General features: G+C 48.1%; 1 protein-coding gene across 1 annotated transcript in view; it reads left to right on the top strand.

Moving 5' to 3' along the window:
- Positions 1-21190, top strand: part of LOC138262283 (cocaine esterase-like) — a 303060-nt gene that overhangs the window by 11123 nt on the left and 270747 nt on the right. Inside the window, exon 2 of the mRNA XM_069212178.1 lies at positions 16662-16866. Coding sequence (XP_069068279.1) covers positions 16662-16866 — 205 coding nt within the window. The remainder of the gene's footprint in view (positions 1-16661; positions 16867-21190) is intronic.

The following is a 21190-nucleotide window of genomic DNA, read 5'->3' as shown; positions in this document are numbered from 1 at the left end:
GCATCACAAGCTCTTTTTGACACCCGTACGGGGTTATTTTTGATGCACCCAAGGTACATTTTCACGCTAACAGTGTTGGTGTGCGTTTAAAACTACTTAAAGACTATTTTTGATTTTTAATTGATGATTTGTGTATTGTGGATTTTTGTTGTTTTGGTCTTGTTTTGTTTAGATAAATATTTCCTATTTTTCTAAACCTGTGTTGTGTCATTTTGCAGTGTTTTCATTAAGGCACTGTGTGTGTTGGTACCAATACTTTACACATAGCACTCTGAAGTTAAGCCTACTGTTCTGCCAAGCTGCCAAGGGGGTAAGCAGGGGTTAGCTGAGGGTGATTCTCTTTTACCCTGACTAGATTGAGGGTCCTTGTTTGAACAGGGGGTAACCTGACTGTCAACCAAAGACCCCCATTTCTAACAGTGCACTCCTTGCATAAACCAGTCTACACCGGTTCAGGGACCCGCAGTCCCTGCTCTGGTACAAAACTGGACAAAGGAAAGTGGAGTGATCACTCCCCTGTCCGTCACCACCCGAGGGGTGGGTCTCAGAGCTCCTTCAGAGGGTCCCTGGGTTTTGCCTTCTTGGATTTAAGGTTGGCATGGAACTCTGGGAGCATCTGCGTGGCCAGTGCCAGCAGGTGACATCAGAGCCCTCCCCTGATAGGTGCTTACCTGGTTAGTTGAACCATCCCCCTTTCAGGGCTATTTAGGGTCTCTCCTTTGGGTGGTTCTTCATATTCGGATTGAAAGACTCCTGCAGGAATCCTCTGCATTCTCCACTTCAACTTCTCACCGAATAAACTGCATCTGAACCTGCCAGGAACTCTACAAACTGCAACAAAGAAGCAAGACGCCTTCTGCAACATTGTATCTTCAGCTCCTGCCAGCAACTGCAACTGTTTCTTGGCCGAGCATCCTCAGAGGACAGCCTGTCTTCAGCCTGCACCAGAAGAGTTAAGGAACCTCCCTTGGGGTTAAGGAGTCACTCACCTGCTTCTGCAGGCACCTACTGCAACAATGATAGGCTACATGGATCAACTCTCCTGCTGAGCTGCGTGGATCTTGCATCACCGGTGGTGGACTGAAATGGTCCCAATGAGACTGATGTCCTACTGTCAACTTTGGTGGAGGTAAGAGCTTGCCTTCTCATGCAAGACAGTACCCCCATGCATTGCATGTTTTGCAGTTGCCAAGGCTTGTTGGCATCCTTCCACGAAGTTCTTTGTGCACTGTGCAGCTCTGGCCCCCAGCACTTCTTCCTGTGATGCACATCTTCCTGAGTGGTTCTTCGGCAGCATGGGAGCCTTTGTCGTAGTTGTGCATGGGCCGCCTTTTGCACCTCTTTGACCCAATGCTCTAGGACTGCTGTGTGCGCTGTCTGGTCTTCTGTGGGCTCTCTGAGTTGTTGAGAACCCCCTCTGAGTCCTTTTCTTTTTTGTTTCTGTGTGTGTTCTTGGAAAGTTACTGTGTATTCCTCCTGTTTTCCTGGGCTCTGGGGTGGGTTCGAGTACTTACCTTTGGGGTTTTCTAGTACTCCCAGAGCCCCTCTACACACTACACTTGCCTAGGTGGGAAACCAACATTCTCATTCCACTTTCTTAGTGTATGGTTTGTGTTCCCCCAGACCCATTTCTAACTATTGTGATTTTCACTAATTGCACTGTTTTCTAACTGTTTTTACACCTGTTTTTGCATACTAGTGTACATAATTTGTGTAGTACTTACCTTATAAAGGAGTATAGTTTCTGTGGTATTTTTGGCATTTGTGTCACCAAAATAAAGTCCCTTTATTTTTGTAACACTGAGGCCCTCATTACAACCCTGGCGGTCAGTGGACAAATGGCGGTAACACCACCAACAGGCTGGCAGAAAAAAAAATGGCATTACAAGCATGGCAGTGACCGCCATGCTAAACCACCACTTCTCCACTCTGACCGCCAGGGTGGTAACGACCGCTGGGCTGGAGACTTCGGTTTCCAGACCAGCGCCTGTCACTACACCACCGGCGGTATCACGACCACGCATACCGCCACGGATTTCGTGGGGTTCTGTACCGCCACAAAATCAATGGCGGTAGGCACTATCAGTGCCAGAGAATTCCTTCCCTGGCACTGAGAGGCTCTCCCCCACCCCCGAGTCCTCTCCCCACACCCCGACCCACCTGCCACGCCCCAAAGGTGGCAGGACCCCCCTCCCCACCCCCACAACATCGACACACCCCCCCCTACATGCATACATACACTACAACTACACAGACCCGCACACATACAAACAGACATTCCAACAGACACACACACAGACATACACACACACATACTCACAGACATACACGCACACATACTCGCAGACATACATGCACACATACTCACAGACATACAGACAGACACACACATTTACAAAACATACAACACACCCCCGCATGCATACACGCACTCACACACCCCCTCTACACAGTCACACGCACACACCCCATGCACGCACACCCCTAACGGACGATCACCTTACCTGGTCCGGTGATCCTCCGGGAGGGAACGGGATCCATGGGGGCTGCTCCGCCGCCAGCTCCCCATTGGAGGACGTGATTCGGTGGGCGGTGTTCTGATGACATGGCGGTGGAGGTGGAGTAGCCTCTACTTCCCCGCATACCATCAGTATGGCTGCTGGCGGCTCTCCGTCCGAAAAGGGATGGAGGGCTGCCAGCAGTCATAATACGCTGTGCGGAAAACCTTCTGCACTGGCGGTCTTCAGCATGGCGGTACCTCGGCGGTCTTGCAAAAAGACCGCTGAGGTTAAAATGAGGGCCTGAGTGTTTTTTTTCATGTGTGTGAGTACTGTGTGACTACCTTGGTATTGCATGAGCTTTGCATATCTCCTAGATGAGCCTTGGCTGTTCATCCACAGCTACCTCTAGAGAGCCTGGCTTCTAGACACTGCCTACACTACACTAATAAGGAATATCTGGACCTAGTATAAGATGTAAGTACCATAGATACCCACTAGAAGCCAGGCTAGCCACCTACAATCCCTCGTTCCTTCTTCGGACACGTCCCACATCTGTGTTGGAAAATGGGGCACCGTCGATCAGCTCTTTCCACTCTAAAGCTACCAGTGACTGCAGGTGGATTGCATGAGAAGGCAAGCTATTATCTAGCTGCACAGCTCCAAAGGGCGGCTTGCTAGCTGTCGAGCCACCTCCTGCATGAGATGCAGTTTATTCGTAAAGACTTTAAGGAGGGCTTACTGCACTGCTCATTGTTTCCTACTGACCATCCTATGGATCACCATCCGGGGTATCCTGCACAGATTTCTCTTGCCATGCTGGAACCTGTAAGCTCACCAACAAGAAGAAACCCTACTTTCCTGCACTACCTTTGCTAGGCCTTCCCACTCACACAGGACAGCTGTATGCTGCAGGGGTCTTACAAATGTGGGATTTGTTTGTGAATGGCGAGCTACTGAATTTCCAACCCCCTGTGGTAGACTAAAACGTTCCCCTCGGTCATCTCCTTCCTTACAAACATCTTAAACAACCACTAAATGCCCTATTTCATATCCGCCACCTACCACAAACCCCACCTGAGGTGTCCCAGAATCTCTACACTATGAGGCAGGGGTCTTCAAACTTGGGATGGGGGTCCTCCGGGGGCCTCAAGTGATCCCGGGGGGGGGGGCACCAAGCTCTGGTCAAAACAGTCATTACAAAGATAACAGTGTTTTGTTTTAAGCAAAAACATGTTATTGCATTTTTAAAAAGGTAACAGTACTTAACTGTGATGTTTAAATACATCTAGACATATTTAAACATTGCCATCTTTATAAAATAATTGTGAAAAAAATCTGAAGGGGGGCCCAATGATTTTTATTTTTCAACTGGAGGGGCGCAGCATTAAAAAGTTTGGAGACCACTGGTATAAGGGCTGGTAGCAAACTGATAATATGGGTGTACTGACCTTTCCTGCAACATGGAAACCACTCTAGGGCTCCTCTCTGTACTACTTGGGAGACTGACATGGCCAAACCTCTGCAAGAAACGGACAGGGCTACAGCACTGGACTATCCCCACAAAGTACCCCTCAGCTGCTACTTTAAATACATTCATGGGGCTTCCTGGGATTGCACTCCGCCCATTGCTTACCATTGGCTTTGTGGCTCGTGAGTCACATTTCCTTGTTTTAGATTTGCTAGATTTATTTGTTTCATGCTGTCCACCAGCACTTCGTCTCTACCCTTGGCAAGACCTTATTTACAGTACGCTTCTGAGTGCTCCCTTTCTGTAAATAGGCCTGCAAATATTGTTCTTATCTCGTCACATTTGCTGTGCATTCAAAGTACAAGGTCAGACATCAGGCTCTGTCTTCGGTGGGAGCTTGGTGTTTACTTTTTTTTCTTTTACTTCAAAGTGAGAGGATTTATGTGAAAATATTTCTGGATAGTGGGGGTAGGAAAGAGATTTTTTTCTATCACATGACAACATTTAAATGAATGTGCAAGTATTTCGGAACATATCAGAATTAAGAACAAAAATGAAGCACATTTTTGTTAATTCAGAACTCTGTTGGAAACACACACTAGGTGATGCAATTTCCACACATCATCGTCTCTGCACTGCATAGTTTTATTAGTAAAACTGTATGTCTGTGCAAAAAATGGACATTTCAATCAATAATGTGTCATCTGTAATGGCAGTGTGCTACCACAGCATGCATACTCCATTCTACACCATTCCACTCTACTCTCCACCTTACCCCTCCACAGCACTGCACTCTATTCTGCACCACTCCACTTTACACCACTCCATGCCACTGCACTCTTTGCCACTGCACTCCACTCGACTCTGAACGACTCCACTCTACGCCACTGCACTCTGTGCCACTGCACTCCAATCCACTCTGAATGATTCCACTCTACACCACTGCACTCTATGCCAGTACTCTCTATAGCAATGTACTTTACTCTGTAACACTCAACTATGCCCCTGCACTGTATGCTAATCCACTGTACATCACTGTAATCTGCTCTGTACCACTGCACTCTATTCCACTGCACTCTACACCACTTTACTCTATTCCATTACACTGAATGTCACTCTACGCAACTGCACTCTACCCTGCACCACTCTACTCAACGCCACTTCACTCTACTCTGAAACAATCTACTCTACATCAGCTCACTCTATGCCACTGCACTCTATGCCAATCTACTCCACCCTGCCTCAACCAACTCTGTGCCCTTGCACTCTAAACCACTGCACTCTATGCCAATGCACTCTACACAACAGCACTGTATGCCAGAGCACTCTTCTCTGCACCACTGCATTCTGTGCCACTGTTCTCTATGCCGCTGTACTACACTCTGCACCACTGCACTCCATGAAACTCTACTCTAGTCTACTCTACTCTACTCTGCAACACTGCACTTCCTGCCACTGAATTGTACACTATTCTACCCTGTAGTGCTGCATTCTACGCCACTGCACTCTATACCACTTTACTCTGCATCTGTCCACTGTATGCCACTGCACTCTACAGCACTCTACTCTACTCTGCACAGCACCACTCTATGCTGTTCTACTCTGCACCACTCTACACCACTGCACTCTATACCACTCGACTCTACTCTGCACTCGACACCACTGCACTCTTCACCATTCTACTCTCCACCACGGCACCCTATGCCACTCTACTCTGCACCATTCAACTCTGCACCACAGCACTATACTATGCACCACTCTAATCTATGCCTCTGCATTCTACAACACTGCATTGTACGCAGCTGAATTCTATGCCGCAGCACTCAATGTAACTGCACTCTACACCACTATATTCTGCAACACTCTATGCCAATGCACTGTACAGCAGTCAACTCAACTCTATGCCACTCCAGTGCGTGCCACTCTACACAACTCCACACTATGCCAGTCCTAAACACAACACTCTCTGTCACTCCACAAAACTCTACTTCACTCTTTGCCATTCCATTCGTACCAGTCTCTTCGCCATTCCATTTGTACCAGTCTCCTCTATGCCACTAACTTTTAGCCATGCTGAACAGCAGCCACGCTTGTGCACAACATGGCTAAAACACATTGGCAAAGCCAAGAGCTCTTGCATAGATAAGACAAATTGACTTTGCCAATATTTGTTGTGGAGATGTTGGATGCAGGCGAGTTCCAGTGCTGGATTCGTCCTGCTAACCAGGATCCCAATGCTCATAGTTTGTGGCCTAATGTGTGTGGTGTCAGTAGTGCTTAACTGTGTCACTGAGGCTCTGCTAACCAGAACCTCAGGGCTTATGCTCTGTCTGCTTTTAAATTTGTCACTAAAGGTTAGTGACTTAATTTACCAATTTCAATTGGCACACTGGACCCCCCTTATAAGTCCCTAGTATATGGTACCTAGGTACCCAGGGCATTGGGGTTCCAGCAGATCCTTATGGGCAGCAGCATTTCTATTGCCACCCATAAGGAGCTCAGACAAACCTTTTTCAGGACTGCCACTGCAGCCTGAGTGAAATAGTGCACACACTATTTCACAGCCATTTTCACTGCACTTAAGTAACTTATAAGTCACGTATAAGTCTAACCTTGATTTACTGAAGGCTGGGTGCAAAGTTACTAAGTGTGAGGACACCCTTGCACTAGCAAAGGTGCCCCCAAGCTGTCCAGTGCCAAATCCCAGGACTTTGTGAGTGGCGAGATACCATTACACGCATGCACTACATATAGGTCAATACCTATATGTAGCTTCACAATGCTCCTCCGAATGTGGCCATGTGAGGTGTCTAAGATCATGGAATTGTCCCCCCCTTTTAAATTTGGTATTGGTGGACCAGTCCCATGCATCCTTGGGGCTCCACCATGGACCTCCAGTACTACCAAACCAGCTCTCTGAGGCTTGCACTGCAGCTACAGCGGCAGCCACCTCACAGACAGGGTTCTGCCCTCCTGGTGTCTGAGCAGCTCAGTCCCAAAAAGGCAGAGCAATGCATTTCCTTTGGGAGGAGGGTGTTACACTCTCTCCCTTTGGAAATAGGTGTTACAGGCTCTGGAAATGCTTTGAAGGGCACAGATGGTGCCCTCCTTGCATAAACCAGTCTACACCGGTTCAGGGACCCCAGTCCCTGCTCTGGCACAAAACTGGACAAAGGAGAGAGGAGTGACCACTCCCCTGTCCATCACCACCCCTGGGGTGGTGCCCAGAGCTCCTCAAGTGTGTCCCGAACTTCAGCCATCTTGTTTTCCAAGGTGTGGGGACACTCTGGAGCCCTCTGAGTGGCCAGTGCCAGCAGGTGACATCAGAGACCCCTCCTGATAGGTGCATACCTGGGTAGTTAGCCGATCCCCTTCTCAGGGCTATTTAGGGTCTCTCCCATAGGTTCCTTTGCAGATTCAGCTTGCAAGACTCCTCCAGGAATCCTCTGCATCCTTTGCTTCAGCTTCTGACCATCGAATCAACCGCAGACTGCTCCAGGAACCGCTGTAACTGCAATAAAGTATCCAGGACGACTCATGTTACCTGCCACTTCAGCTCCAGCCAGCATTTGCAACAGTTTCCACAGTGTGCATGCTCTGAGGACTCCCTGTCTTCACCCTGCACCAGAAGAACCAAAGGAATCTCCAATGGAGTGACGGAGTCACTTCCCTGCTCCAGCAGGCACCTTCCAAGACGATGACCGGGTCTCTGGGACTCCTCTCTTGATGGTGAGCGTGATCCCTGGAACACAGGTGGTGGATTAGCATGACCCAAACTGTCCTAAGATCCAGCTGTCCAAGTTTGGTGGAAGTAAGAGCTTGCCTTCCCGGTTTGCGACAGTACACCTGTGCACCGCATCATCTCCAGCTCCTTGGGCTTCTGTGCACTTCTTCCAAGAATCCTTTGTACACAGTGTAGCCCAGGTCAACAGCACTCCATCTTGCGACGCACAACTCATGGAGTTGTTCTCCGGCAGTGTGGGACCTTCATTTGTTGTGCTGCACCAACCACAATTTGCACTTTCTTTGTCCCCGTGTCCTGGGACTCCCGTGGGAGTTGCCTGCTCATACTTTCTCCACTGTTGGGAGCCCCCTCTGCCTCCTCAGTCCGAGTTGAGGCCCCAGGTCCCTCCTGGTCCAGGCAGAGTCATTTTGAAGCAAACTGCCACTTTGCTTGAACCAAGGCTTGTTGGATGAATCCAGTGATGCAAACAGCCTGCATCCAACATCTCGACGTGGGACACCTCCTGCACCATGCAGGAACCCACAGCCGTCTTCTTTAGTGCTCTTCTGCAGACTTCTTCTAACAAGAATCCTCTTTTGCACTATCTTCTAGGTTGGCAGGGGCTCCTATCCTTCCTGGAATCTTCTGCGACTTTTGGACTTGATCACCTCTCTTCAAAGGTCTTCAGGTCCAGGAATCCACGATTTGTTGCTTGCAGTCTTGCTTGGTTCCTGCAATAACTCTTATCATGACTTATAGTGTGTCCTGAGGAATCTTGCAGTACTTTACTCCTACTTTCCTGGGCTCTGGGGTGGGTTATTTTACTTACTTTTGGTGTTCTCCTACACTCCCAGCACCCCTCTACACACTACACTTGCCTACGGGGGAATTCATGATTCACATTCCACTTAGTACATGGCTTGTGTTGCCCCTAGGCCTATTGCATTCTATTGTATTTTCTACTGTTTGCACTATTCTATGAATATTTACTTACCTGATTGTGGTCTCTAGTGTATATATTGTGTATAGTACTTACCTCCAGAAGGAGTATTGCCTCTAAGATATTTTTGGCCTTATGTCACTAAAATAAAGCACCTTTGTTTTTGGTAACACTGAGTATTGTCTTTTATTGTGTATAAGTACTGTATTACTATAGTGGTATTTCAGGAGCTGTGCATGTCTCCTCATTCAACCTAAGCTGCTCTGCTACAGCTACCTCTGGACAGCCTAAGCTGCTAGAGCACTGCCTACATTTCACTAATACGGGATAGCTGGACCTGGTAAAAGGTGTAAGTACCTTTGGTACCCGCTACAAGCCAGGCCAGCCTCCTACACAAGTCAGACACACAGTTATTCAAAATGAGATTGTATAAGCCCTCATAATCAGACACTTTGCTGCCATGTAACCAACCTTCTAAAGCCTTAACAGAACAGTCCACAAAGTAAACCCAATCCTGTGAGGACTCTTTTCTGGTTTCTCTGAACTTAATCCTGTATTCTTCAGAGGTTAATCCATATACATCCAAGAGTGCAGTTTTACGAATACTATAGTTGTCGGAGTCTTCTTCTCTGACATTGATAAGTCTATCCTGCCCCTTGTCAGAAAAGGACAACCACATAATAGACGCCCATTGCCTTTGAGGGTCCCTCTGAACTTTGCAGGCCCTCTCAAGTGCAGCAAACCCCTTGTAGATGTCACCCCCCATCTTGCATTGGGGAACAATGTTATGCAGGTTTCTAGAATCTATATTATCCTCCCATACCCCATAACCCCTGAAACTGCTGCTGCTGTCCCCCACGAGGTACTAACCCCAACCCCTGCCTTTCCCTTTCCACAACCAAGGCCTCTCTATCTAGGGCTAGCTGTTGCTGCTGCAGCCTCAGCTGGGTCTCCTCCAGTCCTAGTTTCCTGGGCTCCCTCTCTATGGAGTCACCTGGAGTTGAACCATGGGATCCCTCAGACACTGAGGTGATATGGGAATAGGCAAAGGTAGACCTTTGTCTAACTTTTGTGACCCTAGTGGCTTGACCTATGGGTGTGAAGGAAGCCCTACCTGAGTGACTACCGCTCCCACTGCCAGCTACACTACTGGGTCTGCTAGGTCTAAGGTCTTTGGAAGAGCCTTCCCCTGAACCTGCACGGTATTTTTCTGACTCTAAGGGGTCAGAATCTCCCTCTAAACCCTCCTGGCAGTAGGCAGCTGGCCTGGCTTATAGTGGGTACCTTGTGGTACTTACACCTTGTACCAGGTCCAGTTATCCCTTAATAGTAGATTAGTAGTGTTCTAGCAGCTTAGGCTGATAGAGGTAGGTATAGCAGAGCAGTTTAGGCTGAATTAGGAGACATGCAAAGCTCATACTATACCACTTATATCATATAGCACTATATCATAAGAAACGCAATACTCAGAGTTACTAAAAATAAAGGTACTTTATTTTAGTGACAACATGCCAAAAGTATCTAAGCGGATATACTCCCTTAGGAGGTAAGTAACATACACAAAATATACACACAAACCAAAATCAGGTAAGTAAACAGTTAGAAAAGTAGTGCAAACACTGTAGGACAAAATAGAATGCAATAGGAGACAATAGGCCTAGGGGCAACACAAACCATATACTCCAAAAGTGGAATGCAAACCACAAATGGACCCCAGGCCTAGTGTAATGTGTAGAGAGTCTCTGGGAGTGTAAGGAAACACTAAGGGTGTCCAAGATACCCCACCCCAAGACCCTGAAAAGTAGGAGTGAAGTTCTCCACTCAGTGGCCCAGGCCCTCGTCAGCAGCAGACTTGACTACGGCAACGCACTCTACACAGGCATCCCAACCAAAGACATCAAACGACTCCAACGTATCCAAAATGCCTCCGCCCGACTGATCCTCAACATACCCCGCCGAAGTCACATCTCCCCTCACCTAAAGGAACTCCACTGGCTCCCGGTAGACAAGAGGATCACCTTTAAACTCCTGACCCACGCTCACAAGGCACTTCACAACACCGGACCCTCCTACCTCAACACCAGACTTCTACACTCCAACACGTCAACTCCGATCCGCCAACCTCGCCCTCGCGATCGTACCCCGAATCCAGCGCAAGACATCCGGCGGCAGATCCTTCTCCTTCCTCGCCGCCAAGACCTGGAACTCTCTCCCCACATCTCTTCGCCAGACCCAGGACCTCCTCGCATTCAGAAGGCTTCTCAAGACCTGGCTCTTCGACCACTAAATCAGCAGCGCTCACCCCCCCCCCCCCCCCTCAGCGCCTCGAAACCCTGACGGGTACATAGCGCGCTTTATAAATACTATGATTGATTGATTGATTGACCCTACTACCCCAGAAAGACAGTAAATTTGAATTAGGGGATTCTGCAAAGGCAACAACTGACTGCAAAGCACTGAAGACGGATTCCTGGACCTGAGGACCTGTAAGGGAAGGGGACCAAGTCCAAGAGTCACGCAAGTGTTCAGGGGGGCAGGAGCCCACTAAACCCTGGATGAAGGTGCAAAATGGCTGCCTCCGGGTGGAAGAGGCTGAAGATTTTGCAACAACAGAAGGTGCCAGGAACTTCTCCTTTGGTCAGAAGATGTCCCACAGCGTGCTGGAGGATGCAGAGCTGTTTCCACACAGAAAGACTGCAAACCAGCCTTGCTAGCTGCAAGAGTCACAGTTGAAGATAATGGGTGCTGCCAGGGCCCAGGAAGGACCAGGAGGTCGACCATTGAAGGAGGAGACAGGGGGCACTCAGCAACAGAGAGAGCCCACGCAGAAGCAGGCAGCAACCGCAGAAGTACTTGAACAGGCATTCAAGAAATCTGAGCACGGCGGTCATCTCAACACAACAAAAGAGGGTCCCACGAAGTCGGTGGTCAACTCAGTGAGTTAAGCAATGCAGGACGGAGTGCTGGGGACCTGGGCTGTGCTGTGCATGAAAGAATCCTTGCAAAAGTGCACAGAAGCCCTAGCAGCTGCAGATCATGCAGTACACAGGATTACTGTCTGGCGTGGGAAGGCAAGGACTTACCTCCATCAAATGTGGACAGAAGGACCACTGGATTGTTGGGGTCACTTGGATCGAGCTCCTGTGTTCCAGGGACTACGGCCGTCAAGATTAGAGGGGACCCAGAGGACCAGTGATGCAGAAGTTTGGTGCCTGAGGCAGCAGGGGGAAGATTCCGTAGACCCACTGGAGATTTCTTCTTGGCTTCCAGTACAGGGTGAAGGCACCTCAGAGCATGCACCACCAGGAAATAGTTGAGAAAGCCGGCAGGATTAGGCGCTACAATGTTGCTGGTAGTCTTCTTGCTACTTTGTTGCGGTTTTGCAGGCGTCCTGGAGCAGTCAGCGGTCGATCCTTGGCAGATGTCGAAGAGAGAAATGCAGCAGAACTCTGGTGAGATCTTGCATTCGTTATCTGAAGAGGAACCCCCAGGAGAGACCCTAAATAGCCCTCAGAGGAGGATTGGTTACCTAACCAGGTAAGAGCCTATCAGGAGGGGTCTCTGACGTCACCTGCTGGCACTGCCACTCAGAGGTCTCCATTGTACCCTCACACATCTGCATTCAAGGTGGCAGAGGTCTGGGACACACTGGAGGAGCTCTGGGCACCACCCCTGGGGTGGTGATGGACAGGGGAGTGGTCACTCCCTTTTCCTTTGTCCAGTTTCGTGCCAGAGCAGGGGCTGGGGGATCCCTGAACCGGTGTAGACTGTCTCATGCAAGGAGTGCACCATCTGTGCCCTTCAAAGCATTTCCAGAGGCTGGGGGAGGCTATTCCTCCCCAGCCCTTAACACCTATTTCCAAAGGGAGAGGGTGTAACACCCTCTCTCAGAGGAAATCCTTCCCAGACCCCAGGAGGGCAGAAACCTGTCTGAGGGTTGGCAGCAGCGGTAGCTGCCGAGAAACCCCCAGAGAGCTAATTTGGCCGTACCTGGGGTCCATGCTGGAGCCCCGGGGATGCATGGGATTGGCACCCCAATACCATATTTGGCTTTGGGGGGTCAATTCCACGATCTTAGACATGTTACCTGGCCATGTTGGGAGTTACCATTGTGAAGCTACTTATAGGTATTGACCTATATGTAGTTCACACGTGTAATGGTGTCCCAGCACTCACAAAGTCTGGGGAAATTGCCCTGAACAATGTGGGGGCACCTTGGCTAGTGCCAGGGTGCCCTCATACTTAGTAACTTTGCACCTATCCTTCACTAAGTGAGGGTTAGACATATAGGTGACTTATAAGTTACTTAAGTTTAGTGTAAAATGGCTGTGAAATAACGTGGACGTTATTTCACGCAGGCTGCAGTGGCAGTCCTGTGTAAGGATTGTCTGAGCTCCCTATGGGTGGCAAAAGAAATGCTGCAGCCCATAGGGATCTCCTGGAACCCCAATACCCTGGGTACCTAGGTATCATATACTCGGGAAAAATACTTTGTAGGTTATACTCCCTTAGGAGGTAAGTAAATAACACAATATACACACTAGTAACCAGAAACAGGTAAGTTCACAGTAGGAAAACAGTGCAAATAGTGCGAAACACAATAGGTTGCTATATTCTAAAATAGTGGAATGCGAAAGTCGGTTTCCCACCTAGGCAAGTGTAGTGTATAGAGGGGCAGTTGGAGTGTAAGAAAACATTAAAGGTAAGTAATGTACCCCACCCCAGAGCCCAGGAAAGCAGGAGTAAAACACAGCAAGTTTTCTAAAGCACACTAGAAGCCTTGATAGAAGATAATGCAAGAACCAGAAGAGACTGCAAGACACCAACAATGGATTCCTGGACCTGAAGACCTGTGGAAGAAGGGGACGAAGTCCAAAAAGCGCTGAAGAGTCCAGGGAGAACAGGAGCCCCTACTAACCCGGATGAAGGTGCAAAACTGAAACCACTGATGAGAAGACAAAGTCAGTATTGCACCCAAGAAGATATATGCAGGTTCCTGGTTGGTGCAGAAGATGTCCCATGCTGGATGGATGAATGCAGTCTGGTTTGCGTCCCTGGATTCCGCCAAAAAACGCCTTGGCACTCGCAAAGCTCGCGGATAGCGGAAAATGGCGCTTCCCGGGACCAGGAGGGACCTGGTGGCCTCTACCCAGGAAGAAGAGACAGAGGGGGCTTCCAGCAACTCAGAGAGCCCTCAGAAGATGAGGCAGTGAGCACAGGAGTCCCACAGCATGCGGACAAAGGAGGTGCAAAAGGAGGTCCATGCAGCACAACACAAAGGATTCCCAAGCCGCCGGAGAACAACTCAGGAAGCTGTGTATCGCAGGATGGAGTTCTGGGGGCCTAAGCTGTGCTGTGCACAAAGAACTTTTGGGAAGTCACACACAAGCCTTGGCAACTGCTAGTCATGCACTGCACAGGGGTACTGTCTTGCGTGGGGAGGCAAGCCCTCACCTCCACCAAAGTTGGACAGCCGGACGTTGGGACTGCCGTAGTCACTTTAGTCTGCCACCCATGTCCTGGATCCACACCTGTCATCTGAAGCGGGGGTCAAAGCCACTGGTCGTCGCTGCGGAGAGGTGACTCCTTTGGTTCTTCTGGTACAGGCTGAAGACAGGCAGTCCTCCAGGGATGCACAATGGGAAACTGTTGTAGTTGCTGGCAGGATCTGAAGATACAATGTTGGAGAAGTCGTCTTTGCTTCTTTTTTCTGGTTATGTCGTGTTCTTGGAGGAGTCAGTGGTTGATCTATCGGTAGAAGATGAAGTGGACGATGCAGAGGATTCCTGACTGAGTCTTCCAATCCGAATCTGACAATGGGGAGGCAAGCTCTTACCTCCACCAAAGTTGGACAGTAGGACGTCATGACCATCAGGACCACTTCAGTCCACCACTTAGAATGCTGGATCCACGCAACTCATCAGGAGAGGGGACCCACGCAGCAGGTCGTCGATGCAGAGAGGTGCCTGCTAAAGCAGGGGAGTGACTCCTTCACTCCAAGGGAGATTCCTTCGCTCTTCTGGTGCAGGCTGAAGACAGGCTGTCATCTGAGGATGCACGACTGGGAAACAGCTGCAGTTGCTGGCAAGAGTTTAAGATACAATGTTGCAGAAGTCATCTTTGCTTCTTTGTTACAGTTTTTAGAGTTCCTGGAGGGTCCAGATGAAGTTTCATTGATGAGAAGGTGAAGTAAAGGATGCAAAGGATTCCTTCTGGAGTCTTGCAATCCGAATCTGAAGAACCACCCAAGAGAGAGACCCTAAATAGTCCTGAGAGGGGGATTGGTCACCTATCCAGGTAAACACATATCAGGAGGGGTCTCTGACATCACCTGCTGGCACTGGCCACTCAAATGATCCCAGAATGCCCTGCCAACTTGGAATCCAAGTTGGCAAAACCCAGGGACACTCTGGAGGAGTTCTGGGCACCACCCCTCGGTGGTGATGGACATGGGAGTGGTCACTCCCCTTACCTTTGTCCAGTTCCATGCTAGAGTAAGGACTGGGGGTCTCTAAACCAGTGTAGACTGGATTATGCAAGGAGGGCACCATCTGTGCCCTTCAAAGCACTTCCAGAGGCTCTGGGAGGCTATCCATCCCATGCCTGTACACCAATTTCCAAAGGGAGAGGGTGTTGCAAGCCTCTCCTACAGTAAATGCATTGTTCTGCCTTCCTGGGATTGAGCTGCTCAAGCCCTAGGAGGCAAGAAGCCTGTCTGTGAAGTGGCAGCAGCTGAGGCTGCAGTGGAAACCTCAGATAGCCGGTTTGTCAATACCGGGGGTCCATGGTGGAGCCTCCAGGGTACATGGAATTGGCCCCCCAATACTAGAATCAGTATGGGGGTACAATTTCCAGTTTCTAGACACCTCACATGGCTATATTCGGGGTTACTATTGTGAAGTTACATATATGTATTGACCTAAAGGTAGCGCACACTTATAATGGCATCCCCGCACTCACGAAGTCTGGGAAAATGGGCCTGGACAACGTGGGGGCACCTCTGCTAGTGCAGGGATACCCTCATACATAGGTACTATGCACCTATCCTTCAGGGTCTGAAGGTTAGATATATAGGTGACTTATAAGTGGCCTGGTGCAGAGAAAATGGCTGTGAAATAGTGCTTACACTATTTCACGCAGGCTGCAATGGCAGTCCGGAAGAAGTGTTTGTATGAGCTCCTTATGGGTGGCAAAAGATAATGCTTCAGCCCATAAGGATCTCCTGGAACCCAAAGGCCCTGGGTACCTAGGTACCATATACTAGGGACTTATAAGGGGGGGGTCCAGTGTGCCAATTTGGAGTGGAATACTGGGTTACCAGTATGTAAGTTCAAATTTGGAATCAGAGAGAGCATAAGCACTGGAGCTCTGGTTAGCAGGACTCCAGTGACACTGTCAAGCATGCTGACAAAACAGTAAAACATACTGACGTGTAGGCCACAAACTATGAGCACTGGGGTCCTGACTAGCAGGATCCCAGTGACATACTAAAAACACACTGACAAACAGGCCATAAATGGGGGTAACCATGCTAGAAAGAGGCTACTTTCTCACAAACAGGTAAACAGGTGTACCTAAACATAAGTCTTAAATAGGTCTGAGGTACTATGACTGATGGCCTAGTGTCCACCAGGCCAGCAGTCTAAAGTTTCTGCTGTCGAAAAACATGGTGCTTCCAATGACTCTAAGTACAGCGACCGGACTGCAAGGTTAGAGGATAGGTGATACAGGGCATTTTTGAAGGGGTACCCTGTCTGCTAAACTCTAAATATGCCCTAAGCAGCTGTAGAGAAGGCAATCAGGGCAAGACCGGCCTCCCATTGAATAAAATCCATATTTCACGGAGAGTATGATACACCTTTGAATTAGAGCTCATTATTCATAGCTATGACTTCATCCCTGTGAATTTTGGGTTTAAAACAACTACTTTTGCCACATTAAAAGTTGCCAAATATATAATACATGTAACTTTTTTCACAAAGAGCAGGCACTGACTGGACCTGTTTCTTGGTGTCCACCCTCCCATAGGAAGCCCTACTACCAATCCAAGGGTGCAAAGTAAGCATGGCTGGCTGGAAGGGCTGCAGTTGAACGTGAAGGGAACAGACAGAACCGTCAACGCTTTTCTGGGAGTTCCATTCGCAAAACCGCCTGTGGGATCGAGACGCTTTGCTCGACCGGAAGCGCCTGAGCCATGGAACGATGTAAGGAATGCGACATCCAACCCAAAAATGTAAGAGCTCTCTGTTTTCCAGGGTCTGCACCTCAAACACAAGCAGTGACATCCAACCTAACAATGTAAGGGTTCTCTCTTCTCTGGGGTCTGCCCTTCAAACACTATCTGTGACATCCAACCCACCACTGTAAGAGCTCTCTCTTCTCTGTGGTCTGCACCTCAAACACAATCAGTGACATCCAAGCCGCCAATGTAAGGGCCCCCTCGTCTCTGGGGTCTGCACCTCAAACACAATCAGTGACATTCAACCCACCAATGTAAGGGTTCTCTCTTCTCTGGGGTCTGCACCTCAAGCACAATCAGTTACATTCAACCCACTAATGTAAGGGTTCTCTCTTCTGTGGGGTCTGCATCTCAAACACAAACAGTGACACCCAAGCCACCAATGTAAGGGCGTTCTCTTCTCTGGGGTCTGCACCTCAAAAACAAACAGTAACAGCCAAGCCCCCAATATAAGAGGTCTCTCCTCTCTGGGGTTTGCACCTCAAACAGAAACAATCAGTAACATCCAAGCCACCAATGTAAGAGCTCTCCCTTCTCTGGGGTCTGCTCCTCAAACACTATCTGTGACATACAAGCCGCCAATGTAAGGGCTCTTTCTTCTCTGAGGTCTGCTCCTCAAACAAAAACAGTAACATCCAAGCCCCCAATGTATGAACATTCTCTTCTCTGTGATCTGCACCTCAAACACTGTCGTTGACATTCAAGCCCCCAATGTAAGAGCCCTCTATTCTCTGGGGTTTACACCTCAAACACAAACAAGCAGTGAAATCCAACCCACCACTGTAAAAGCTCCCTCTTCTCTGGGATTTGCTCTTCAAACACAAACAGTGCCATTCACGTCACCAATGTAAGGGTTCTCTCTTATCTGGGGTCTGCAGCTCAAACACAAACAGTGATTTCCAAGCCACCAGTATAAGAGCTCTCTCTTCTCTGGGGCCTGCTCCTCAAACATAAGCAGGGACATCCAACCCACCAATGTCAGAGCTCTCTCTTCTCTGGGGTCTTCACCTTAAACACAATCAGTGACATCCAAGCCCCCAATTTAAGAGTTCACTCTTCTCTAGGGCCTGCATCTGAACCTCAAACAATCAGTGACATGGCACCAGCACAGCACGTTGTTACATATGAGTCTTCATAACACATGTTGTAATCTTCTGCGTAAATGTACATGTTTACTTTACCTTTGATGTAAGTTGCAGTGGGAGTCCTTTCTGCAGCTGGGTTGTACGACTCTTGACTGTTAGGCCTCTTGCCTTGCCCTGCAGGACACAGAGCTTGTGAGGGATACTCACTGAGTTCGAGACCGGGTTCTGCCCCTTGCCCTGCAGCCATCTTCAAAGCTGCCCTCCTTGTTGTGGGGTGAGGACTGGGGAACCAACTGACTCTATCGGTGGTGTTTTCAGGCTTCTTAGAAAGCTATATTCAGATGAGCTCTTGACCCAGTGTTAATTCTCCTTCCCATCCTGGAAAATAATTTAATTCAGCTTCTTATAGCAACAAGTCTACAACCATTTCTAGAGTGGTGCACAAAATGATGGGTGTATGTTCTAAGAAGTGATATGGCAAACCAGGACTTGCTCCTCCAACCATCACCTTTTGTAGAAGAGTTTCTCCTGGCCTGCATAGTTATGAGCTGGCATACAGTTACTCTTGCTAGGGGTCAATTGGTGGATTTGTAGCTGGTGTAAATGCAGCCATGTTAGGGCCTGATTACAGATAGTGGTGAAGGGGATTACTCTGTCACAAACGGATATCCCGTCTGCCATATTACGATTCCATTATACCCCATGGGGATTGTAATACAGTAGACTGGATCGGTGTCACGTTTGTGATGGAGGATTCCATCCTCCAAGATGGTAATCAGGCCCTCAGACTTTTGTGGATACCGATGAGTGTAAATCAGGGGTCTCCCACTCTTTCTATAATAAGAGCTGCTTAATTTCAGTTAAAATGTTCCTGAGCTACTAATACTACTAATATTAATTAATATTATAATAGTGCCCCAAGTAGGCAAGATTGCATTAGTGGCCACCCTTTGCAAGATTACCAGCAATGAGCACCTTGCTGCATCTGGCAGGGTTACCTGCAGTAATGCAAAAAAGATTGTATCAACATGGTATACATCTACAGGGTTAATTTACAGCTGCAATTCTCCTGGCACCAAGGTAATAACATTAGTAATGAGTTTCCCCAACCCTGCATGATTTAGCACCCAAATATCAGCTTTTAATATATTTTGGAAATTGAGCCATTTTTTTCAAACTTCAGCTTGTGAGTTTTAAAAATATTGACATTTTTGCCTTGAATACACATTTTGTAGTTTTTGTATACATATATTAATTCAGCCAGGCAGAAAGTTGGGCTGCACACAGGAGATCTACACACAGGTAGCTCGAGAGATACCAGTAGTTCATGAGATACTCGTTGGAGAAGCGTGGTGTAGAAAAAGATGACTGGCCATATGACTGCACATTGGTGCTGGCTTTTCCCAATGCTGAAACGTTCTCTCTGTGAAATGATGTGATGCTTAGATCTGAAGATATCAGGTGATATTCCAAGAGTAGCCAACTGGTGCATCTTTCCTGATGTATCCTCAGCGTTGGACTAGGTTCTTCTCCCTTGCTTCCAATGACGTCTTCTACGCCCTCCAAGCTGTAAGGCGATGCCGCTGCTCTTGAAGCTGCAACAGGGGCTGTCAGTCCTGAGATCTCCTCAAGTCCTAGTTGAATCATGGAGGTGGTGATCCATGATTGCTTGCAAGAAGAAGGGAAGCTTGCTTAGACAGGATGCACTGACTTCCCTAGATTGCACCATTCTGTTCCACATCCCAAAGACCTGCTGGTGCTCTAGGTGACTAGGGATGGGTGGCTGAGGTTTACTGAGCTGAGTATCTCTCGCTAGGGAAAAAGAAAGTGGGCTGCGTTTTTGTGGTTGGACACAATGTCTGAGGTCCATGTCAAAGAAAACAATTACTATTATGCTACCTTTTGTAGAGAAACTGGTGTTTCAAGATTTCAGGAGTGAGAACACAGCAACCATCAATGGCATGGGATGTGGATCCAGTGGGTGCTTTATGGGCTACAAAGTTGAGCTGAAGTTAAATTATAGTGTTGGCTGAGAAGGGTTCATCTCAGCCGAGATACTTGAAACAAAAACAAATGCACACACACATTCACAGACAAAACACACATATAAAAATACAATAGAGAGAAACATGTGCACTCGCACATATACACACCCACACACACCATACAAGCACACACACACACACAGACCAAACACACACACATACAATAGAGAGAAATGCATGCACTCAGACACTCACACATACACAGACCAAACACACACACACACACACATAAATACAATAGAGAGAAATGCATGCATTTGCACACACCCACAGACACACCATAAAAACACACACATGTACACACACATACACAGACCAAACACACACACACAATAGCGAAATGCATGCACTCAGCCACACACACACACACAATAGAGAGAAACACGTGCACTCGCACATATACACACCAACACACAGCATAAAAGCACACAGACCAAACACACACACATACATTAGAGAGAAATGCATGCACTCAGACACACACAAATACACAGACCAAACACACTTAAATACAATAGAGAGAAATGCATGCATTCGCACACACCCACAGACACACCATACAAACACACACACGCACATACACATACACAGACCAAACACACACACACAATAGCGAAATGCATACACTCAGCCACACACACACACAATAGAGAGAAACACATGCACTCGCACATATACACACCCACACACAGCATACAAGCACACACACACACACAGACCAAACACACACATACATTAGAGAGAAATGCATGCACTCAGACACGCACCCACATATACACAGACCAAACACACACACACATATAAATACAATAGAGAGAAATGCATGCACTCACACACAACCATAGACACACCATACAAACACACACTCGCACACACACACACACATACACACAATAGAGAGAAATGCATGCACTCAGCCACACACACATACACAGACCAAACACACACACACACATAAATACAATAGAGAGAAATGCATGCATTCGCACACACCCAGAGACACACCATACAAACACACACACGCACATACACAGACCAAACAACACACACAATAGCGAAATGCATGCACTCAGTCACACACACACACAATAAACATGTGCACTCACACATATACACACACACCATACAAGCACATACACAAACACACAAACACACACACAGACCAAACACACACACATACAATAGAGA

This window comes from Pleurodeles waltl, chromosome 10 (genome assembly GCF_031143425.1).
Source record: "Pleurodeles waltl isolate 20211129_DDA chromosome 10, aPleWal1.hap1.20221129, whole genome shotgun sequence".
Lineage (NCBI taxonomy): Eukaryota > Metazoa > Chordata > Amphibia > Caudata > Salamandridae > Pleurodeles > Pleurodeles waltl.
This window is presented reverse-complemented; position numbering and strand designations above follow the sequence as displayed.